The sequence below is a fragment of the Aspergillus pseudoviridinutans genome (genome assembly GCF_018340605.1).
Source record: "Aspergillus pseudoviridinutans IFM 55266 DNA, scaffold_5, whole genome shotgun sequence".
Classification (NCBI taxonomy): domain Eukaryota; kingdom Fungi; phylum Ascomycota; class Eurotiomycetes; order Eurotiales; family Aspergillaceae; genus Aspergillus; species Aspergillus pseudoviridinutans.
The window spans coordinates 493,470-511,969 of NW_025091285.1; the positions used below are offsets into that span (position 1 = coordinate 493,470).

General features: G+C 52.5%; 8 protein-coding genes across 8 annotated transcripts; 3 read left to right on the forward strand and 5 right to left on the reverse strand.

Moving 5' to 3' along the window:
• Positions 1–514: 514 nt before the first annotated feature.
• Positions 515–2,473, forward strand: Asppvi_007271 (putative LysM domain protein; the record flags this gene model as incomplete). The annotated part of the gene is made up of 1 exon (XM_043303162.1): positions 515–2,473. One exon carries the CDS (start codon positions 515–517, stop codon positions 2,471–2,473), a length of 1,959 nt encoding a protein of 652 aa, XP_043159097.1.
• An 856-nt stretch (positions 2,474–3,329) lies between these two features.
• On the forward strand, positions 3,330–5,470 carry Asppvi_007272 (putative triacylglycerol lipase (LipA); the record flags this gene model as incomplete). Its single annotated transcript, XM_043303163.1, has 8 exons — positions 3,330–3,868; positions 3,921–4,035; positions 4,079–4,197; positions 4,246–4,313; positions 4,364–4,476; positions 4,529–4,754; positions 4,806–5,279; positions 5,325–5,470. 8 exons carry the CDS (start codon positions 3,330–3,332, stop codon positions 5,468–5,470), a joined length of 1,800 nt encoding a protein of 599 aa, XP_043159098.1.
• A 336-nt stretch (positions 5,471–5,806) lies between these two features.
• On the reverse strand, positions 5,807–6,504 carry Asppvi_007273 (FKBP-type peptidyl-prolyl cis-trans isomerase; the record flags this gene model as incomplete). Its single annotated transcript, XM_043303164.1, has 6 exons — positions 5,807–5,849; positions 5,919–5,960; positions 6,028–6,048; positions 6,121–6,181; positions 6,251–6,315; positions 6,374–6,504. 6 exons carry the CDS (start codon positions 6,502–6,504, stop codon positions 5,807–5,809), a joined length of 363 nt encoding a protein of 120 aa, XP_043159099.1.
• Positions 6,505–6,795: 291 nt separating this feature from the next.
• Positions 6,796–7,817, reverse strand: Asppvi_007274 (histidinol-phosphatase; the record flags this gene model as incomplete). Its single annotated transcript, XM_043303165.1, has 3 exons — positions 6,796–7,026; positions 7,076–7,612; positions 7,659–7,817. The coding sequence occupies 3 exons, from the start codon at positions 7,815–7,817 to the stop codon at positions 6,796–6,798; spliced, it is 927 nt and encodes a 308-aa protein (XP_043159100.1).
• A 1,343-nt stretch (positions 7,818–9,160) lies between these two features.
• Asppvi_007275 (uncharacterized protein) lies at positions 9,161–9,622 on the reverse strand (the record flags this gene model as incomplete). The annotated part of the gene is made up of 1 exon (XM_043303166.1): positions 9,161–9,622. One exon carries the CDS (start codon positions 9,620–9,622, stop codon positions 9,161–9,163), a length of 462 nt encoding a protein of 153 aa, XP_043159101.1.
• A 647-nt stretch (positions 9,623–10,269) lies between these two features.
• Positions 10,270–10,773, reverse strand: Asppvi_007276 (ATP19 family protein; the record flags this gene model as incomplete). The annotated part of the gene is made up of 3 exons (XM_043303167.1): positions 10,270–10,318; positions 10,482–10,609; positions 10,726–10,773. The coding sequence occupies 3 exons, from the start codon at positions 10,771–10,773 to the stop codon at positions 10,270–10,272; spliced, it is 225 nt and encodes a 74-aa protein (XP_043159102.1).
• Positions 10,774–11,583: 810 nt separating this feature from the next.
• Positions 11,584–12,987, forward strand: Asppvi_007277 (mitochondrial fission process 1 family protein; the record flags this gene model as incomplete). Its single annotated transcript, XM_043303168.1, has 3 exons — positions 11,584–11,720; positions 11,953–12,484; positions 12,580–12,987. The coding sequence occupies 3 exons, from the start codon at positions 11,584–11,586 to the stop codon at positions 12,985–12,987; spliced, it is 1,077 nt and encodes a 358-aa protein (XP_043159103.1).
• Positions 12,988–13,955: 968 nt separating this feature from the next.
• Positions 13,956–17,012, reverse strand: Asppvi_007278 (putative mucin family signaling protein Msb2; the record flags this gene model as incomplete). Its single annotated transcript, XM_043303169.1, has 1 exon — positions 13,956–17,012. One exon carries the CDS (start codon positions 17,010–17,012, stop codon positions 13,956–13,958), a length of 3,057 nt encoding a protein of 1,018 aa, XP_043159104.1.
• Positions 17,013–18,500: the final 1,488 nt, after the last annotated feature.

Genomic DNA, 18,500 nt, shown 5'->3' on the forward strand with positions numbered 1-18,500 from the left:
CCTCTGTATTTGCTATTATTCTATCTACTCCCTTCGGGTCTTTCAAGGGTTCGTAACCTTTTTCTCATCAAAGACCCTACCCCGATTGACTGAAACGGAACACTTGGCGCTCGTTGGGTCCAGTCCGTTCGTTTACTCCATCCAGAACATTGCGGGTCGTCATCACGAGGAGTCCGCTAACTCCTGCTGCATCCCGCGTCTCAACCCCCAGACCTGGCCAGCTTTCTACACTTCCCCTGTTGCCTCACTCTGTGCGCCTGCATACTTCAGCACTTATCCCGAAGGGAAAGATTCCATTCAGTATATTCCTGGTCGCTCATTCTTCCCCACCTGCCCCCTGATCCTGTGATTGCGACGACACGGTGACTGGATGACGAATGGTCCATCTTAGGTAGAGAGCCCTCCGATGGCAACACATGCCTTGGTGATCTCACATGCAGAGTTAAGCTCCTAAGGAAGAGCTTGCGACATCCATCAAAGCGCGGACATCCATTGTTTTTCTGTTTCGCCGGGAATGAGTTCCAACAATGGCATTATTGACACTTTCAGCCCTGGGGCCGCCAGTACGAACACCGGCAATAGATCTACGTCCACCGTCCGACCACGTACCCGCCGTCTGATATCGGTTGATGATGTTACCGACGAGGACTATGGAAGACCAATGCAGTCCACCAGGCTTTCTACCACAACGCTTTCACGAGACTCCTCCGCAGTCCGTTCGCGAGGTGCCACCCCATCACCCCACACATCCCGCGGGGCGTCACCCCTTCCAATGCGGCATCCTTCGCGCGCCACTGAATCACTCAACCGAGATAATCTCAATGGGCTCGGTTTCTCCCTAGGCGGGCACAGTCAGACGGGGAAGGCACAGGTCAAGTTCGCCGATTCTTCGCGGGCAGCGGTGGATTTTCTAGATGCTTCTTGGACTTCCTTACAAAGTCTGGCATCTTCTTTTTTGGGGAGTGATATTGCCCGGCCCGCACCGAATGGGACGGCACGTACCCATGCGAGAAAGCCTTCGCGACCAGACCCGTACATGAGGGCTACTCCAAAGACACCCTCGGCATGGGGTCCGTCGGCCTCGTCCACATCGGAAATTGCAGCCGGAACGAAGGAAGAAAGACAGGCTATGGTGCAGGCCAAGAAGCGGGAGGCTCTACTACTAGCAGACACGGGTTCTGAGGCTAGTCGCGACACTCGGCACAAGAGACGAGATTCCAGTGAACAAACGGACCACTCGGCGATCGATGCAAAGCAGGACGAGGAGGCTTTAGCGTATATACACCACGTTCAGCCCAATGACAGCATCACCGGGGTTGCGATTAAGTATGGCTGTCAACCAGCGATTTTCCGAAAGGCCAATGGATTTTGGCCAACTGATAGTATTCAGAGCAGGAAGACCGTGCTTTTGCCAGTTGCCTCCTGTTCTGTGAAAGGACGGCCGATCCGTGCCCCGGCCGAAGTGGATCTTCTAGGCGGCTACACTTCGAATCGGGATTCTCTAGAGGATCTGAGTGGAAGCTCCATAGCACCTACCCCAAGTTCAGACACTCGGGCTTCCGCTGCCGAGGGAGAGGCATCTGCAGAAGCGCCGCTTGAAGCGGAGGCAGATAGGATCTGGAAGCATCAGTCGTGGGTGCAGATCGATGGATTTTCCGCGCCAGTAGAGATCGGCCGCGTTCCTCGCAAAGCATTGGGATTCTTCCCGCGTACACGACGAAAATCTCTGTCTTACACAGACTCCGAACCTCGTTCGTCGGTATCCGGCCGCGAGTGGACGGCAACTCTCACTTCAACTTTGCCTTCAGCGACTGAGTCGCCATCGTCGCAAGCGTCCACTGCACAGAATCGAAGCAGTACAGACCCTTCAAGGGCGCGAGCCATGTCTAGTGCCAAACCGAGACCACACCACCAACGACAACGTAGCAATATACAGCTCGTGGGGACAGGAGTCGGAACTCTCGATCGCAGTGCGATGGCTCCAGGGCCAGCTCTCGACGGATTGAGTAAATTTGTCGCACAACATCTGCCAAATTTAGCTCCTCCTCCTGCACCCCCTGGTCTGGGAAGGACGCCGTCCGAGTATGCCGCGGCTACGGCTTCCACTGCCTCAACTAGCCTTGACAATATAGGGGGTGCAGTTGAAGGCTGGGTGAGAAAATTGACGACTCGAGCGAAAGCAGGTCTCAGCGACCTACAACAGGGCGCTCAAGCGTATCCGAGCAATACTGGTGCAGGGACTAGCCGACGTGACATGGGAGATTTAATCGAATTGAACGCTGGCTTGGAGTCAAGGAATTCATCTAGCCTTCTGCCTGAAAATGCGCGAAAACCAGATCTGAGCCGGTCAGGATCAAATCTGCACGACGCATCCTCATTGAGAGGACGTTTCCCCAGTCCATCATCCGGAACGAGCAGGACTCACACGGGTGGATCAAACCTATGCTATGGAGACCGAGCGAAGGATGACTGATCTCGTGCACAATGGTCATAGCTGCTAGGTCTCGCAATTCCGGCTCGTATCTTTTCTGGTGTCTGGATCATCACTCATCCAATTGCCATTCTGCATTCTTTCTGTCACTCGGAATACTCGTACAACCAGCATGGCGCCGCAGGGCAGCACCTCTGATATACAGTGTGGTTGACTCCTGATAATATTGCTAGAGGGTGTTGGGATACCCGTTGAATCGTTTCTTGCTTCGACCCGATGTATTTAGCTGAAGCAGCTCATACCCATTTTCAGATAATTCACTTGACATAGATTCATCAGCGTTCGTATACCATTCTATTCTGCAGTATCAAGTCTTTCTACAGGCTACGCCAAATAGTTATAAACATGGAGAGATAATGCTTCCTTAATAGACAACCTAGAGATGTAAGAATAGCCAGACTGATTCCTCCCTGGCTCGTTGCGTCGGTCTTCTCGCGGGTATGAGTGATACCCTGACAAGTCGACAAAGCTGACAGCATCGGAGCTGCAATCAAAGCTTCTAACAGGTCCTGCAGATCCACGCATCAAAGCTCTCTTGTTCTCTGACTAGCATTGGGTAAATGCAGCTTACGGAGAAATTGTTGTACAGTGCCAGTTGACGCTAGCGAACGTCACTGCGTCTCTCCTCAAATACTTCCACCTATCGTCTGCTTCTCCCAACATCAAGACAAGAAAGCGTATCCACTTCCCCGGAATATACCCCATCTTCATTGAGAAAGCACTATCAAGATGCGGAGAATCTCCAACATGGGGACTGCATTTAACGGGCTGATTTCCACGGAGATGGCAGCCCAGCCGGTCGTGCGCAGTGTCTCTCAGCGACAGAGACAAGACCAACATGCCGCATCGAATCTCCTCTCTCCCCTGGCTGTCTCTCTTACTGGGCGCATTGAGCCTTGCTCTGCCGAGCACGCAGATCCAAGACGCCATTGCAGAGTATCCGACAGCCACCGCGCGTGCAAGCCACCACTCCGGCTCAGAAACCGTCTTTGTAGGCCGTTCGTTACCAGAGTTTGACCAGGAATTGTTCCTGGGGATTAAGTATGCAGACCAGCCGGTTCGATTTACACCGTCGAACCTGAAAATATCCTATGCTGCCAACGACAGTAACTCGGGCCACTTTGATGCCTCCGGGACTGGCCTGGCTTCGCCCAAGGGCACAGTGCTGTACAATGCCACTCAATACGGGCACGAATGTCCCGGCTACGGATCGGACGAGACGACGCTGGTTAAGATGGGGCTGATCACTTTGAATGAAGACTGCCTGAATCTCAATATCATTCGTCCGACGCGGAAATCGGCTCACGAGGAATTGCTTCCGGTGATGATATGGATCTTTGGAGGTGGATGGCAGCAGGGGGCTACCGCTGATCCGAGGTATGTTTTATCGAAAGGTAGTACTGGACAGACTGACAGGTATCCGTGATAGATATAACATGAGCTATATTCTTCATCAAGGAGCTCTGAATGGCAAGCCAGTGCTTGGCGTCTCGATCAATTATCGTGTTGCTGCTTTTGGATTCCTGGACTCGGAGGAAGTTAGGGTATGTATCAATACATATGTGCAAGGCTATGCTGACGGTACAGGCTACCGGCAATAATAACTTGGGTCTACGAGATCAACGGGTTGCCATGCGATGGGTTAAGGAGAATATCAAGGCGTTTGGCGGCGATCCTGACAAAGTGACAATCTGGGGAGAATCTGCGTGAGTGAGGAATCACCACCGTCATCCGTGCGATGCTGACCTGAGCAGAGGTGCCTACAGCGTTGGAGCTCATTTGGTTGCCAATGGTGGTGACAATGAGGGTCTATTCCGGGCCGGTACGTTCTCGCTCTAGCATTTACTATCTGGAAGGCTCACATGGTTGTAGCAATCATGGAATCTGGTAACGCTGTTGGACCGCCATGGAACGGCACAGACTGGCATCAGCCGATGTACGACCGCATCGTGAACAAGACTGGGTATTCTCAATTGCACCTTATGGTAGAGATATGCTGACGGCCGTAGTTGCTCGACATCCTCGGATACACTTCAGTGTCTACGAGAAATCCCGTACCAGTCCCTGTACGACGTGGCATATGAGGGTCTGGAATGGTTCGCTGCAATCGACGGATCCTTTATCAAGGAGTACCCCCAGATCAGTTACACTCAAGGCCGACTGGCCAAAGTACCCATCCTCCTTGGATCCAACACGGACGAGGGCACCAGCTTCGGTACTACAGGGACAAACACCGACGAAGACTGCATTAACCAACTCATATGTGCGTTTTTTTGTTGATAGCCAAGGCGATGACTAGTGCTGACAACGACAGCCTCGAAACGCTGGGTCCTCACCCGCGAAGAAGCCACACGCCTTCTCACGTACTACCCCAACGACCCAGCCCTGGGATGTCCCTACGGCTGGGGCAACGTGACATGGCCAAAGCTGGGACTGATGTACAAACGGTACGAATCGATGGCAGGCGATCTGGCCATGGCCGCACCAAGACGGCTGCTTGCACAGACGATGGCCAAGTACACGAAACAGATCTACTCTTATCGATGGGACGTGCCAGCCCTGAACACAAGTAGCACCATTGGTGTCGGACATTTTGCAGAGGTAGAAGTGCCCACCACCTTGTTTGACGTCAATGATTCATTTCTCGTACAGATCCCTTTCGTCTTTGCGAATCCCGTGCAGAACATTACACCGCTGGGAACTGATCCCGCCCGTCTCGAACTGGGCAACATGGCCGCTCGAATGTGGACGTCCTTCGTGACGGACTTGAATCCCAATGGACATGGAGGTACGTCTCTGTCGTGACTAGATTGAAAGACACTGACAGGAATAGTACCGCGAATCCCGCAATGGCCCAGGTATACGCCAGGAGAGAAGGCGTCAAACTTTGTCTTTCGGTTGCCCAGAAATGGAAGCTATGTGGAGCGGGATGACTACCGCTTGGGTGGGATGGATTATATCAATAGTATTGCACGGTAGAGCTATATAGGGAGTTAGACAAGCCGTATCTACCAGGGCAATATGACAGAAAGTTCTAAGCGCGGACATAGATTCGAAGAAGTTAATGGTTCTCGTCAACTGGTCAGTGCCAGCCAACTGGTGGTCAACTGGTGGTCAACTGGTAGCCAACTGGCAGCCAACTGGCAGCCAACAGGCAAGCCATTCGCAAGCGAGGTCACCTAGGGCTGGTAATCCAGTCAATCAAAGTCCATTCATGTAACTCAACTATTCTGCTGTCTATCAGAGATCTAATCTAACTGTCAGTGAAAAAGACTGACTCAACCAAAATCACGACATCCTGCTCCCAGATCAACCCTATTCAAAAGCATGGTCTTTAATCTTGAGTAGCTCGACCTCACTTATCAGCGCATCAGCATCAGTGTCATTCCCAAATCGAATCCAACCGAGTCAGAACTCAGAAACTCACAAAACAAGCGAAGCGTTCGGCGGAATCAGCCCCGGAAAGCCCCTAGCACACACCCATTAACTACCCTATTCCACACCCCTACTCAACCGAGGTCATGAAATGAACATACTTCTCTCCATACCCATAATCCCTACGCGTCAATCAGCCGACATCAACATCACAAAACCCAAGAGCGGAAGCAGAAGCGAAGCGGAAACCATACCCACTCATCGTCAGAATCGCCTTCTCCCCAAGACTCATCTGCGGAACGCCCTCGTCCCACCCTGCAGCCGCATGAACACCCCAGCATCCAGCATAGCAACATGTGTAAAGGTGGAGTGAACCAGACATACCCCGAATGACATCGCCCGCACCAATAGTCGCCTTCAGCGGGCCGCGTCTCTTCGAGCTATCGAATCTGATAAGAGGAATTAGCTAGCTCTCTACCCTGTGTTCACKATGAGTGGCCTACATACTCCTTCCCTTTATGGTGATCCGGGTTCGATTCGTCGTACAGATAGCCGGTGTAGTTGAGCTCGACGGGGTCGCCGGGCTGGGGGTGGTCTTTGCCGTTGCCCATCCGGAGGGTTTCTTTTTCGAGGCCCATTGTATACTAGCACTGGGTTATTGTGAGAAAGCGTTTATTCTGACGGAATGGAGGTTTAGAAGAGTGGAGATGCAGAAGGAGGTGGACGAGGGAGATTGAGGTCATATTGGGTGGATTTGATGTAATCATTTCATAAAGAGCCGATTGTTGGATCCGGAGCGTAACACATTAGGATGGTAAATTGTTGTGGTAATGAAATATCTAGGTCAATGCTTTATTGTCTGCAATAAGTGATGGTGCAGCTGTGCATTGGTTTGATCTGCCGATCCGATTTGGGTGCTGTCTGTCTAGCTAGACCTGCCAGAAAGACATATTCTTCAACTCATCAACATGGATCGACCGGATCTGTGTCCGCGGAAACCGCTCGTCCACTGCCGGCCCATCCCCCAGCTCGAGGTAATGCAATGTCGAGATGCCAGCCTTCTCCATGAACGCCAGCACCCCGTGGAAATTGAAGCCGACCTGGTCCAGCCCGTGGCTATCATCCGAAAGGACGAACCGGCCTCCTCGCGCCAGGAATTCCTAGTACAGTCAGTCGTCATCCTGCCACAGAAACAATGAACGAACTCACTCTGCAAATCTCCTCCTTGGGATAAGGCTCGCTCATCCCCTTCCGCAACGCAGCCGAGTTCAGCTCCAGCATGCCCCCGTACCCAGCGATGAAGTCCAGGTTTCGCAGAATCCGCTCCCATACCCCAGGCCACTGCTTGAAGCTGCGCTCAGGATCATCGCTCTTCAATTTAATCAGATCAAAGTGCCCCACGACGAGCGGCCGTAGCTGCGTCAGCATATCCAGCTGCTCGTCAAAGTAGCGCTCGAACAGACGCTCGTCCGTGCCGCCGGCCAGCTCGCGAGCCCTTTCATACATAGGCCGGTCATAGTCGATCGGCACGGTCAGCGTATGATGCACAGATCCTACGAAGAACTCGAACGGGAACCTCGACAGGCTCTGCTCGATCAGGGTCCGCGACTCGGGCCGAATCCAGTCAATCTCGAACCCAATGAGGATCTGGATCTGGTCCGCATATTTCTCGCGCAACCGCACGGCCTCTGCGAAGTATGCGGCTTCGTTGGCGATCAGGGCGGCTTCGGTGTTGCCGGTTTCGATCTGATGAGTCAGTGATGGTTTGGCATAAACGTTGCTCCGGGCGTACCTCTTCCGGGTAAAAGTCTTCTTTTGCTCGGGGCATGTGCTCGGTTAGACAGAAGACTTTGAACTTTTTTGAGATGGCCAGTTGGATAATCTCCTCTAGTGAGTCTTTGGCATGGCCTGGGCAGAACTGGCCCGAATGGCTGTGGTGTGAGAACGGCATGACTGCAAAGACTTTGAGGGATCGAGCGTGTAATAGAAGAGAGGTCACTTAGACGAGGAATTGAACATGTAGAAATAGAGACCTGAAGCAGCACCACGCAGTAGATTAGAGATGGATTGATTGATAGAAGTAGTATGCAAGTGTCAGCGCAAACAACCAATGTAACGCTGTTCCGAGACTGCGTGGGGGAGAAATGCCCCGCCGTGGGATATTGGAGCCAAGCTCCGAGGATATAAATAGTGTGATATCAAACCAAAGCTAGGAATAGTATTTATTGGATCTGTTTTGACAGTCCAACGATGATTGATGCTTGAGAATAGATCCGTGGGACGTTGCTACACGATGAAAAAAAGAGATGATAAAGTCCGCCGACCCACTATCATCCATCAATCCTCAAACCTGGTACATTCTCACAATACTCACAACAGCTACGAGTATTCTCTTACTCTGCTTATATACTGTATATTACAAGACAAGTTGTTGTGAACTTGTGGCCCATAAACCCAGAAATCTCATTTGTGAGGGAGATAGCAGTGAGGCCATGTCATTCATCCAGAATACCTAGAGTCACAATGTTCGCACTCAGAAGCAGTCCATCATCTAGAGTAGTCACTTGGCTTGCATCGTGTTTCCTCCTACGATTGGTCAAATGTAGCCTCAATCCTCTGGACTCATCCTAGGGCAGCCCTAGCGCTGAGCCTGGACGCATAGAGGTGTTCACCACGTCCTTTTTATCCATCTCAGTTCTCAGCAGAGCAGAGAGCAATAGAATCTCGCGCACGCCGAGGGCAGATCATGAACTGGTGCAAATCCAAGATTCGTTGTATCTAGATGTTGAATCCGACTGTGGAGGCTAGGATAATGAGCGGAATCATATCCACGGTATGCACCCCACTCCTTCTCGCCTGAATCTTTCAGGCAAAATGAAAAAGCATCATTTGCCACTTGGTGAGGGGAGCAGTCTTCTCATGTAGTTAAGCCCTTGCATGAGGTGAGCATTTCTCCCACTGGTTATACGATTGTTGAGATCGGGTGGCCCCCCACTCCCCATCAAGCCGAAACAATAGCAGCTGATGGAGGGCCGAGCATGTCCGACTCGATGTAGAGATTTCTTTGACCGCATGTCAAACTGAAGGTGCTCCGGTATGCAGCAGAGTAATCAGGATCGTTAATCCCTAGGGGATGGTCGTGGAGGGAACCTTCGACAATCCCCGAACCACGCACCGAGACACCAGCAGACGGGCTCCTCGTGTTCCCCGCATGAGACACAGAAATGTACATCTCATCCCGAAGGATTCCATCCGAGAGGACCGAGGCATCAATAACCTTCGACCGGACAGACTTCAACCAGCCGCAAGCACGGTAGCAACCACATAATCACCGTCATGCGAGATAGACAGCTTGCCTACTCTGCCTTCGCCACTCCCCCCACCACCCAAGCGATCCAAGTACACAATCTCCGGTCTTCCCTTATCAGCCTCACCCACCCTAACAATAACATCCTTCCACCCGATGGACGCCGCGCCGGCCGGAGCAGCTTTACGTGCTGCCTCTTTTGCGGCGAAGCGGCCTGCCAGCCAGCGCGCCATGTCTGGAGTTATTGCATTGGGTCCAGCTTTTTCTTCACCGGATGATGGTGGTAGGAGGGAGAATCTGGTGCGGAAGTCTTGCTGCTCCTGTTCGTGGAGGATCCGCCGGGTGAAGCGGTGGAAGTAGTCGGGACGGTTGATCAGGCGGAGAATTCGGGGGAGATGAACGATGTCCGTCCCTATGTTGAGGGAGTACGGAAAGGGAATTAGTTTCATAGGTGGTTATTGAGCATCATAGGTGTTAGGAGTTGATCTCTCTAGAACGGGTTTGGAGACGTTGTTTGTATTTTGAGATCATGTGACTGTCATTTTGGTGTGCTTCTTGGAAGCAAAAGTGAAACCGTAAATCATGATGATAATACTGGGAAGCGAAGTATACATAAATCTGAGGAAATCTGTCTAATCACTATTCGGTATTTGCCAATGATACAGTTATCGGATGCACTCCTTCATCTGTCTGCTCGTGAGTTGCTGCATGCTACGAAGCCGTCTACATTTCATCTTCTAAGCTATTTGTCACTCTGCTCAGCGTACGAAGATCCTCTGAAACCGATGGGTCCTCAAGAGCAGATAGAGCAGATAGATCTTCACATGCGAGTATTTGGTACAGAGTTGAAGGAAACAACCTCAAATGGCGTATACCTCTATTATGTACAGATCATCAGCACCACTGGCACAGCCATTGAGCCCCATCACTAGCGAATCTTGAAACACACGACTTGTAGGGATCCCGTCTATGATCGCAAGAATCCACCCAATTATAGAATCGTTTCCATGATGGATATATCTCGCGTTCAATTTCCTTTTCGTCGTGCATCAGCAAAGCGTCCTCGATCGAGTCCCTATCGTCAAAGGGGGGCGCCTTAATGATCCGATTTCTTTTGCTCCCCGTTTACTTGGTTCAAGAAGTCCCTGTGATGACCGCGGTTAGCCTAATTGAAAACAGCATGCTGTGCCAGTAACTCCAATGATAATGTGCAGAGTGGGAATGCCATTGAAGGCCGTGGGAGGTCATTGGAATCATTGGAACCGCAACGTTGGACAACATATGTGTAGAGTATGGACGCAAACATACTGGATGAACTTCTCCTCGTCCTTGGAAGAGGCCTGAATGGGAGGAGTAACTCCCTGCTTCTTCTGACCACCACCGCGAGTCGAGAGGTAGATACCACCGAACAGGGTGCCCATGACGCCCATGGCGAGCTAAAGTAATTGACCGGAATTAGCCATACGCCATTGCAATGTCATCAGTGACTTGACTCCTGCTCGGCTGTCGCAGCATCACGAAGATATAACGGGAGAGACCGGGGGGAACGTACGACGTGGGAGCCGACCTGCTTGCCGGCAATCTGGTAGTAGACAACCATGGTGATGGATTGGAGTAGGTTTGATAGAGGAAGATAGACGCGGGGAATGGAACAATGGATTAATAGGACCTGCGGAAGCAATCGTCAAAGCCGGCAGCGATGGAAGTTGACTGCGCGGCTTGGTCTTTACCTCATCCGGTTAGAGCCGTTGTTGAGGTCTCGTGATATCACGTGGGCAATGCATGACATAATAGGTTTCCTTGAGATCATGTGATGTTCCGGCTCGGTCCGAATCAAAGACGGATCGGGAAGTTCCGCAGCACGCGCATCTCAGGACTTGGAGAGCACAAACGGCCAACAACCACCAGTGACCACCTGATTACAGGATATGAGAAGAAGTATATGCTACGATTTCATTGCTAAAGCTATCAATACAGACACAACGTCGCTCGGCATGAATCTCTTGTGGTGAGGACCCGGAGTGGCAGTGCAGGACACTGGGCCAAGGGAAGCATCCGATGAACCTCGGGGCAACAGATGCCTTCAGGCTGGGATGAATTACTCCGTCCTCCTCAATACTACCCCGGCTACTGCGTGCTGTGCAGCTGCTCGGGTGCCGCGTGCGGTTACTTAGGAAGGAAAAAAAATAGATGAGAAAATATTGTTCTTCCGGGGAACGTCCCTGTCTTTCTATCCATCGATTTATTCGTCTTTTCAACTTTCCTTTGCTCTGTTCTTGTAGCTTGTAGCTTTCCTCTTGCGGTTTACTTGCCTCCCCTGGCTATTACTGTACATACAACACATATACCCTTCGGTCCAGACCGTCCCTCGATATCAAGTCCCTGGTTTTCTCCTCCGCAAATTGAAAGCATGTTCTGGAGGAAGCATCACGATGAGACTCCCGCAGACACACCGCAGAAACCGATCCCCCGCGAGAAGCTCCCTGCTCAACTCCAGAAAATAGTTGACGAGGATGATGGCTTCTACGATGATATCTACCCCCCATAGTATGTTTCCTCCTGGCGCATCCTGTCGCTAGTCCTCCAAAGTTGCTGTTCAATGTCTTGTGTCCAAGTTTACCCTGCGGAACTGAACTATGGCATCATATCTCCGCCTGTCCCCGCAAAACATTCAAAAATGATGAATTTCTTTTCCCTCTTACAACCCTCACCACCATTCCTCCCCTCGACCTCCTCACCACTTCACCGCAATGAAAAACCCATTATCTAATATGGACAGCTCTGTCGATTCAACCGACACCCCCTACCGATACGCCGGTTACGTCAACCGCATTCGCACCATCCTCCTCTCCGCCCACCGCTACGTCGCCTACACCTCCGACGTAGGCGAGTCCTTCCGCCCCGTCGCACACCCCTACCTCGTGCGCACCGCCTACGGCATCTCATGGACCTATCTGCTCGGCGATGTCGCCCACGAAGGCTACAAAGCCTACCTGCGCAACCGGCACGTCCTCGCCCCGCCCGGCGAGGCCTACAAGGACGCCAAGCACCTCTCGGCCAACGAGGTCGTCATGGGCATGGCAACAGGCGACATGGGCGGTCCCAGCGCCGGTGCTGAGCTCGCCCCCTGGCCGACCGCCCGCATCCCCCTCATCGAGGACTACCGCATGGTAATGGTCAAGCGGGCCGTGTTCCAAAGCATCGCAAGCATGGGTCTGCCGGCGTTCACGATCCACTCGGTGGTCAAGTACTCCGGGCGAGCGATGAAGAACAATAAGAACGTGTTCATGCGGACTTGGACGCCTATCGGTGTATGTTTCCCCGCTCTTCCTCTCCTTCTCTCTCTCCCTCCCCAGCAGCAGTGTAAGGCAGTACAGTGCAGCTACTAATGCGAATGCGACGACAGCTCGGCCTCGCAGTCGTTCCCTTCCTCCCGTACATCTTCGACGAACCCGTCGACGAAGCAGTAGAATGGTCCTTCCGCACTGCTCTCCGCGCCTACGCAGGCGAGGACGCCGTCCGGCCCCTCCCCGCCCCGGCCTCAGCCTCGGCCGCTCACCCCGCAGACGCAGACGCAGATGCACCCTCTCTATCGCACTACCTCAAGACCCAGGCGGAGAAGAACTCGTCCACGGCGCTCGGAGCCGACGCGGCCGTCGCAGCCAGCGCGAATCTCTCCTGGGAGGAATACAAGGCCGAACGGCAGAAGGCGAAGGAGGAGCGCAGGCGGGAGCGCGAGGCCAAGGGCCAGACGGGACCCCTCGCTTGGTTGGGGTTCGGGTCGGACTCGAACTCGAAGAGTAAAACCGAGTAATGAGCCTCTATTCTCGTGTAATGCTTGCGTGGGTTGGGACGGGGCGTTTCATGGGGGTTATGCGCCTGCGCTTGAGCCTGTATGTTGATTTAGATTTTTCGATTTGCCGCGTAGACTCCGTTCACTCCGATCCGTTTCCTTTGTCACTCATCTCATCTCTGTTGCATATGCACAGCCATGTACAGGAGTTCCAGGTGCTCTCAGCTCAATGATTCCGTGTTGTACCTAATTGACCTAATTGATGGTAGGAAAAGACGTACATCGGACGCATCTAAACTTTGTAGACATTGTGCAGGCAAGTGTGCAGCTTAGTATAGGTCCATAGCTACGTTCTCGCAGGATCGATCGATATTCAAGATATTCAACATATTAACGGTCAAATAAATATTCAGGCATTCATTCAACATCCCCAGGGGTACAAAAATCCTAGACACGACTCGTTCACTCTCTACTCACACTATACATCTGTACAAATAATCGCAAGAACAAAACACTAAAAGACATCAAGAGAGAACAGGGCCAGGGGCAATAGTATACGGCATCACTCATTACAGATACCTAACCCCCCAACCCAGGTATGGAGCAGAGGAATTGATGTTTTTTCTTTGAGACGATGCGAGTCGAGAAGGTAACAATGATCTTGGTGTGGGGAGGTAAGTACTTCTCTGTAGCACCATAAAGGAAAGTAAGAAATGAAAAGGTAGAAAAGTGAAGACCAAAGTCTGCCAAGAACAAATGGGGAATAAATATAGGGAAATATGGTGGAAGAAAGAGACAGAATGATACAAAAACAACGCCCCAAAAGCGCTGTCTCACAAACCAAAAAAATGAATACATTCAGAAGTTAAAAAGGTATCTCCGAAGGCAGGGAGGACTGGCAGGCGCATTCCAGCGAGACCCACTCCCGCCCATGATCTCTGAGCCACATCGTAGGGGTTAATCTATTATTCCTTTTGCAATACCCGGGCTTAGTTCCAGCCCAGGGAGTTCTCGGCCATGACAGGAGCACTGATCATCTGGCCCCGGCCACTTCCCCGGCTATTCTGGCTGTTGCGGGAAAGACGACCGCCAGCGGTAAAGAGAGAACCGGCACCACGACCTTCACTCGTCTGCTCCATAGTGKAATTGGAGCGGCGATGCAATTGACGCTTCTTGCGGTAGCGACGAGCAACCCAGAACATACCCGCACCATAGGCTGCGGCGCCGGCTACGACACCAACGCCGATGCCAACAGAGCTGGCACGAGCGGTAGAGCTGCGACTGGCACCGGCATCCGCGTTGTTGCCAGAGCCACTGCCGCTGCCACTGCCATTACCATTGCTGCTGCTACCGCTGCCGCTGTATCCACTGCCGCCAGACAATCCGCTGCCACTAGAAGAGCCGGATTCTCCAACAACAAGAGGAATGGAGGGATCGATCATCGCGAACAAGGTCTTGACCGACTCGTTGGGCTGCTGGTAGAGTTTGGACAATGGACTGCGGAGCAGCATCCTCAAGGTGTCAACCTTGTCCGTAGGAATGTAAGCCAAGGCAACAGTTGCAATGTACCCGGTGCTGGCCGAGTTGTCGTAGGGCTGGATCGCGAACATCGAGATATCTTCCCCGAGAATCTCCAGAGCATAGATCAGCCCCTGTGGAACGTACAGGAAGATCTGCGATGAAGAGAGCGGGGTCGTGGCGACGAAGCTGTATCGGAGTTTGCCATTGAAGCCGATCTGAATCAAGGTAGAGCCCGCTGGAGGGCTAGTCACACCATTGGCGGGGGAGATGGATCCGGGCAACTGAGCGGGTCGACTGGTGCCAGTAGCAGTCTCAGCCGTTGAGAGCTGGGTCGTGGTTGTAGGCTCCACCAGAATACTGGAGGGAACAAAGTCGGTGTTCTCGGAGGTGGTAGTTTCGGGTGGATGATGAGTAGTAGCAGTGGTGCTGGTGGGTGCGACTGTGGTCTCCGGCGTGGTTGTCGGACTCGGGGTCGTTTTTTCCTCGGTTGTAGAGGGCGTTGGAATTGCCGAGCTGCTGAAAGTGGCAGTAGGCGTGACCTGACCAGTAGGCACAGTCGAGCCTACTGCGGTGGAACCCGTGACAGCGATCGAGGAACCAATAGCGGTGTCAGAGCTACCGGGAATGACAGAGGTGCTAGTGGCCGAGGGAGCACTTGTAGGAACGCTAGGACTAATCTGAGTGTACGAAGTTCCCGTCTCAGTTCCGCCAATGCCTCCCGGGATGATGATACTAGTCAAGCCGGTGGGGACGGCGAAGCTGCTAGTGGGAGTGCTTGCGCTTGGAATGATTCCGGTGCTGCCGAGGATAGGGCCCAGAATTCCACCCAGCCCACTCGAGTTGGTGGCGGAGGGTGTCACAGCAGGGACACTGACAGGGATAGTAGACTGACCAAGGACTGTGGATCCCGGGGTCTCAGGCCCGCTGCTACTGTTGGTGACGGTTGAGGATGATGCAGCAGAACCGGGCAATAGGTCAGAGATACCAGAGGTCAACGAATCGAGCAAACCGCCAGAGCTTGGAGTTGGGGTGGGGCTGGCCTCTGTCGGAGAATTGTTGCCTGTCGGAGAGGGAATAACGGCTGTTGAKGGGGTAACAGTGCCATCAGTGTTGGTAGACGAATTGGTATTGGCAGCTCCGGACGCAAGGGGACTGGAAGCTCCAGGCAGAATTCCAGGGAGGTTCGAGGCAACAGTGTCCAGGAGGCCGGACGAGCTCGCGGTTGGGGTGGGAGTCGCTTCAGCAGGAGAGGGAGCAGCGACAGATGAGGAACCCATTGGCGTCGTAGAGTTTGTGCTGGGGTCAGTGCTCTCGGTCGTCGAACCCGCGGGTGTCTTGGATCCATCAGTGACCGGTAAGCTTGCTGTAGGAACAGCATTGGCCGAGCTGCTTGGGGTCCCCAGAACACCGCTAACAAGGCTACCCACACCGCCCAAGGCATCGCTAACGACGTTTCCGCTGCTTGTAGCAGGAGTTGACGAGGCTGTTAGGGTTTGAGTGTTGTCTGACGTGCCTGCTTTAGCCTGTGGGGAGGTCTGCGTCGTTGACGAGGGAGTTGTCGTTGAACCCTCGGTGGTCTTGGATCCATCAGTGACTGGTAAGCTTGCTGTAGGAACAGCATTGGCTGAGCTGCTTGGGGTTCCCAGAACACCGCTGACAAGGCTACCCACACCGCCCAAGGCATCGCCAACGACGTTTCCGCTGCTTGTGGCAGGAGTTGACGAGGAGGCTGTTGGAGTTTGGGTGCTGTCTGAGGTGTCTGCTTTGGCCTGTGGAGAGGTCTGCACTGTTGATGAGGGAGTTGTTGTCGAACCCTCAGTGGTCTTGGATCCATCGGTGACAGGTGAGCTTACTGTAGGAATGGCATTGKTGGAGCTGCTCGAGCTTCCCAGAACACCGCTGACAAGGCTACCCACACCGCCCAAGGCATCGCCAACGACGTTTCCGCTGCTTGTGGCAGGAGTTGACGAGGTTGCTAGAGTTTGGGCGTTGTCTGAGGTGTCTGTCTTGGACTGAGGAGAGGTCTGCGCCGTTGAGGCAGTCGTCGCCTGATCAGAGGTTTGCCCCGTTGAGGGAGTCGTCGCCTGAGCAGAGGTCTGCCCCGTTGAGGGAGTCGTCGCCTGAACAGACTGATTCGCATCAGAAGATGTCCCAGCTGAAGGGGCCGCTGTGGGGGTTGGCGCGATTGTGGGACTAGCGTTAATGGTGTGAGAGACACCTTTGGCATCTACCGAGACGACGATGGGCAGGGCTTCTGAAGGCACCGGAGTGGTGAATGGTGTCGCGGCGCCGTTTTGAAGCAGGCTATTGAAGTAAGAGATGAAGGGATTCAAATCAGCCCTTGTATTCAAGTGAGTGTCAGTGCTCGATGACGCATCGGCAGAGGAGTCACGTCCATAGATGACATGTCTTTTGAATTGTTTGGGAATGAAGCGAGGCTTCAATTCCTGAGCGTTTTCGGCCGCGACGAGCTCGAGACCTCCCAGGGACAGGAGGGCCGCAACAAGATGAGTCGCAGGACGCATGGTTTTGATACCAAAGTGATTGCTCGCGATAAGGAACGGCTAAAGTTGACGGTGCCGCAGTGATGCACAAAGGAATGGACGGAGCCGAAAGCTCAGCAGGGCTCCTATAATCAAAGGTAGATCACGAGAGAGACTCAATATTATCCGTCACGCTCGGCAATGCATCGATGCAGGTCTTGGAGCCGGTTGGGCGATGGGAGATGCCGCTATCACGTCCAAAATCGTATATACCGTTCGTAACTGGGAGGCTGGGACGCAATCACAGGTTCTTCGAGCCAGACGCCCTTGCTGACAATTGACAACGGACAGCGTCGGTCGACAGGAGCCAATGCAAGTACTTCGACGATGTGAGTTCGACGATCCAAATGGTAGCGATATTTCGGCGTCGACGTCAAAGCTGATCGATTCGTGATAAAGAACGAGTATATAAACAATGCGAATAAAGAGCGACAAGGGAAGCTATTGAGTCGACTGTTCCCCAAAGCGAATTGCAAAACGAATGTGAGTGCTGTAAGGAACGAACGACGAGATCTAGATTAGAAACGTCAAAATTATTAAAAGGAAAAAGTGAGCGCGTTATTGTCGTGGATAATGAGGTGGAGGAGGTGGTGAAGGTCTTGGTGGAAGAGGCCGATGGATAAAATGTACCTGTTGAGTAAGGAGGACTGGCCGATCTCTGGTAGAAGCGAGAGGCGCGACCGTGGGACAGAGGGGGGCCGGTGGGAGTGGATGCGACGCAAGGAGTCAGCGACGCTTGTCAGGTCCCAACGGTGGGTAAATATGGGCTACGTCAACCAACAATAGCACCGACTATCGACGGAAGATAGACGAAATAATTAAGAGCAAAAGAAGAAGAATAAAGATGAGGGGGAAAAGGAACAAAAAGAGTGACAAAAGGCAGGACAACCAGCAGCACTTGAAAAGACGAAAGCGACTAAAGGAAGAGGGACCTGGAAGATGAAAGGGAAATTAATTGGAAATTAATTGAGGCGGAGGTGGAGGATTATCTTTGACTAGTTTGAGGTTAGCCTGGTTTATTTTCGTTGTTAGCGCAGAGCAAGTGGAAAAGAGAAAGGAAGATTTATTATTGTTACCATACTGTATCACCATGCAGGGGCTGGCCATATTTACCACCAACTCAGTGTACACGGCCGTGGAGAGGGAAAGAAAAGTCCGAACATTGCTGAAATATTACAGAAAATACAAAGCACTGTTGGTAAACATGCAGAGTAAAGGGACACGCTATGGACACGCACCACTTTGCAGGTTATAAAAATCAAAGTACAGAGTACAGCGTCCTTCTACGGAGTAGATACCTTGAGTAACTGCTATTCGAGATGGTGGCATTGGCAATCACCTTCTCGATGTCCTACAATCCTTACAGCTGATGTACTTATCTGTAGATATTGGCCGTGATGCAACCAGTCGATCAGTCTGGATGGTTCTCTTATGGAGGAGATAATGACAGTCAGCAAGGCACACTGCGGC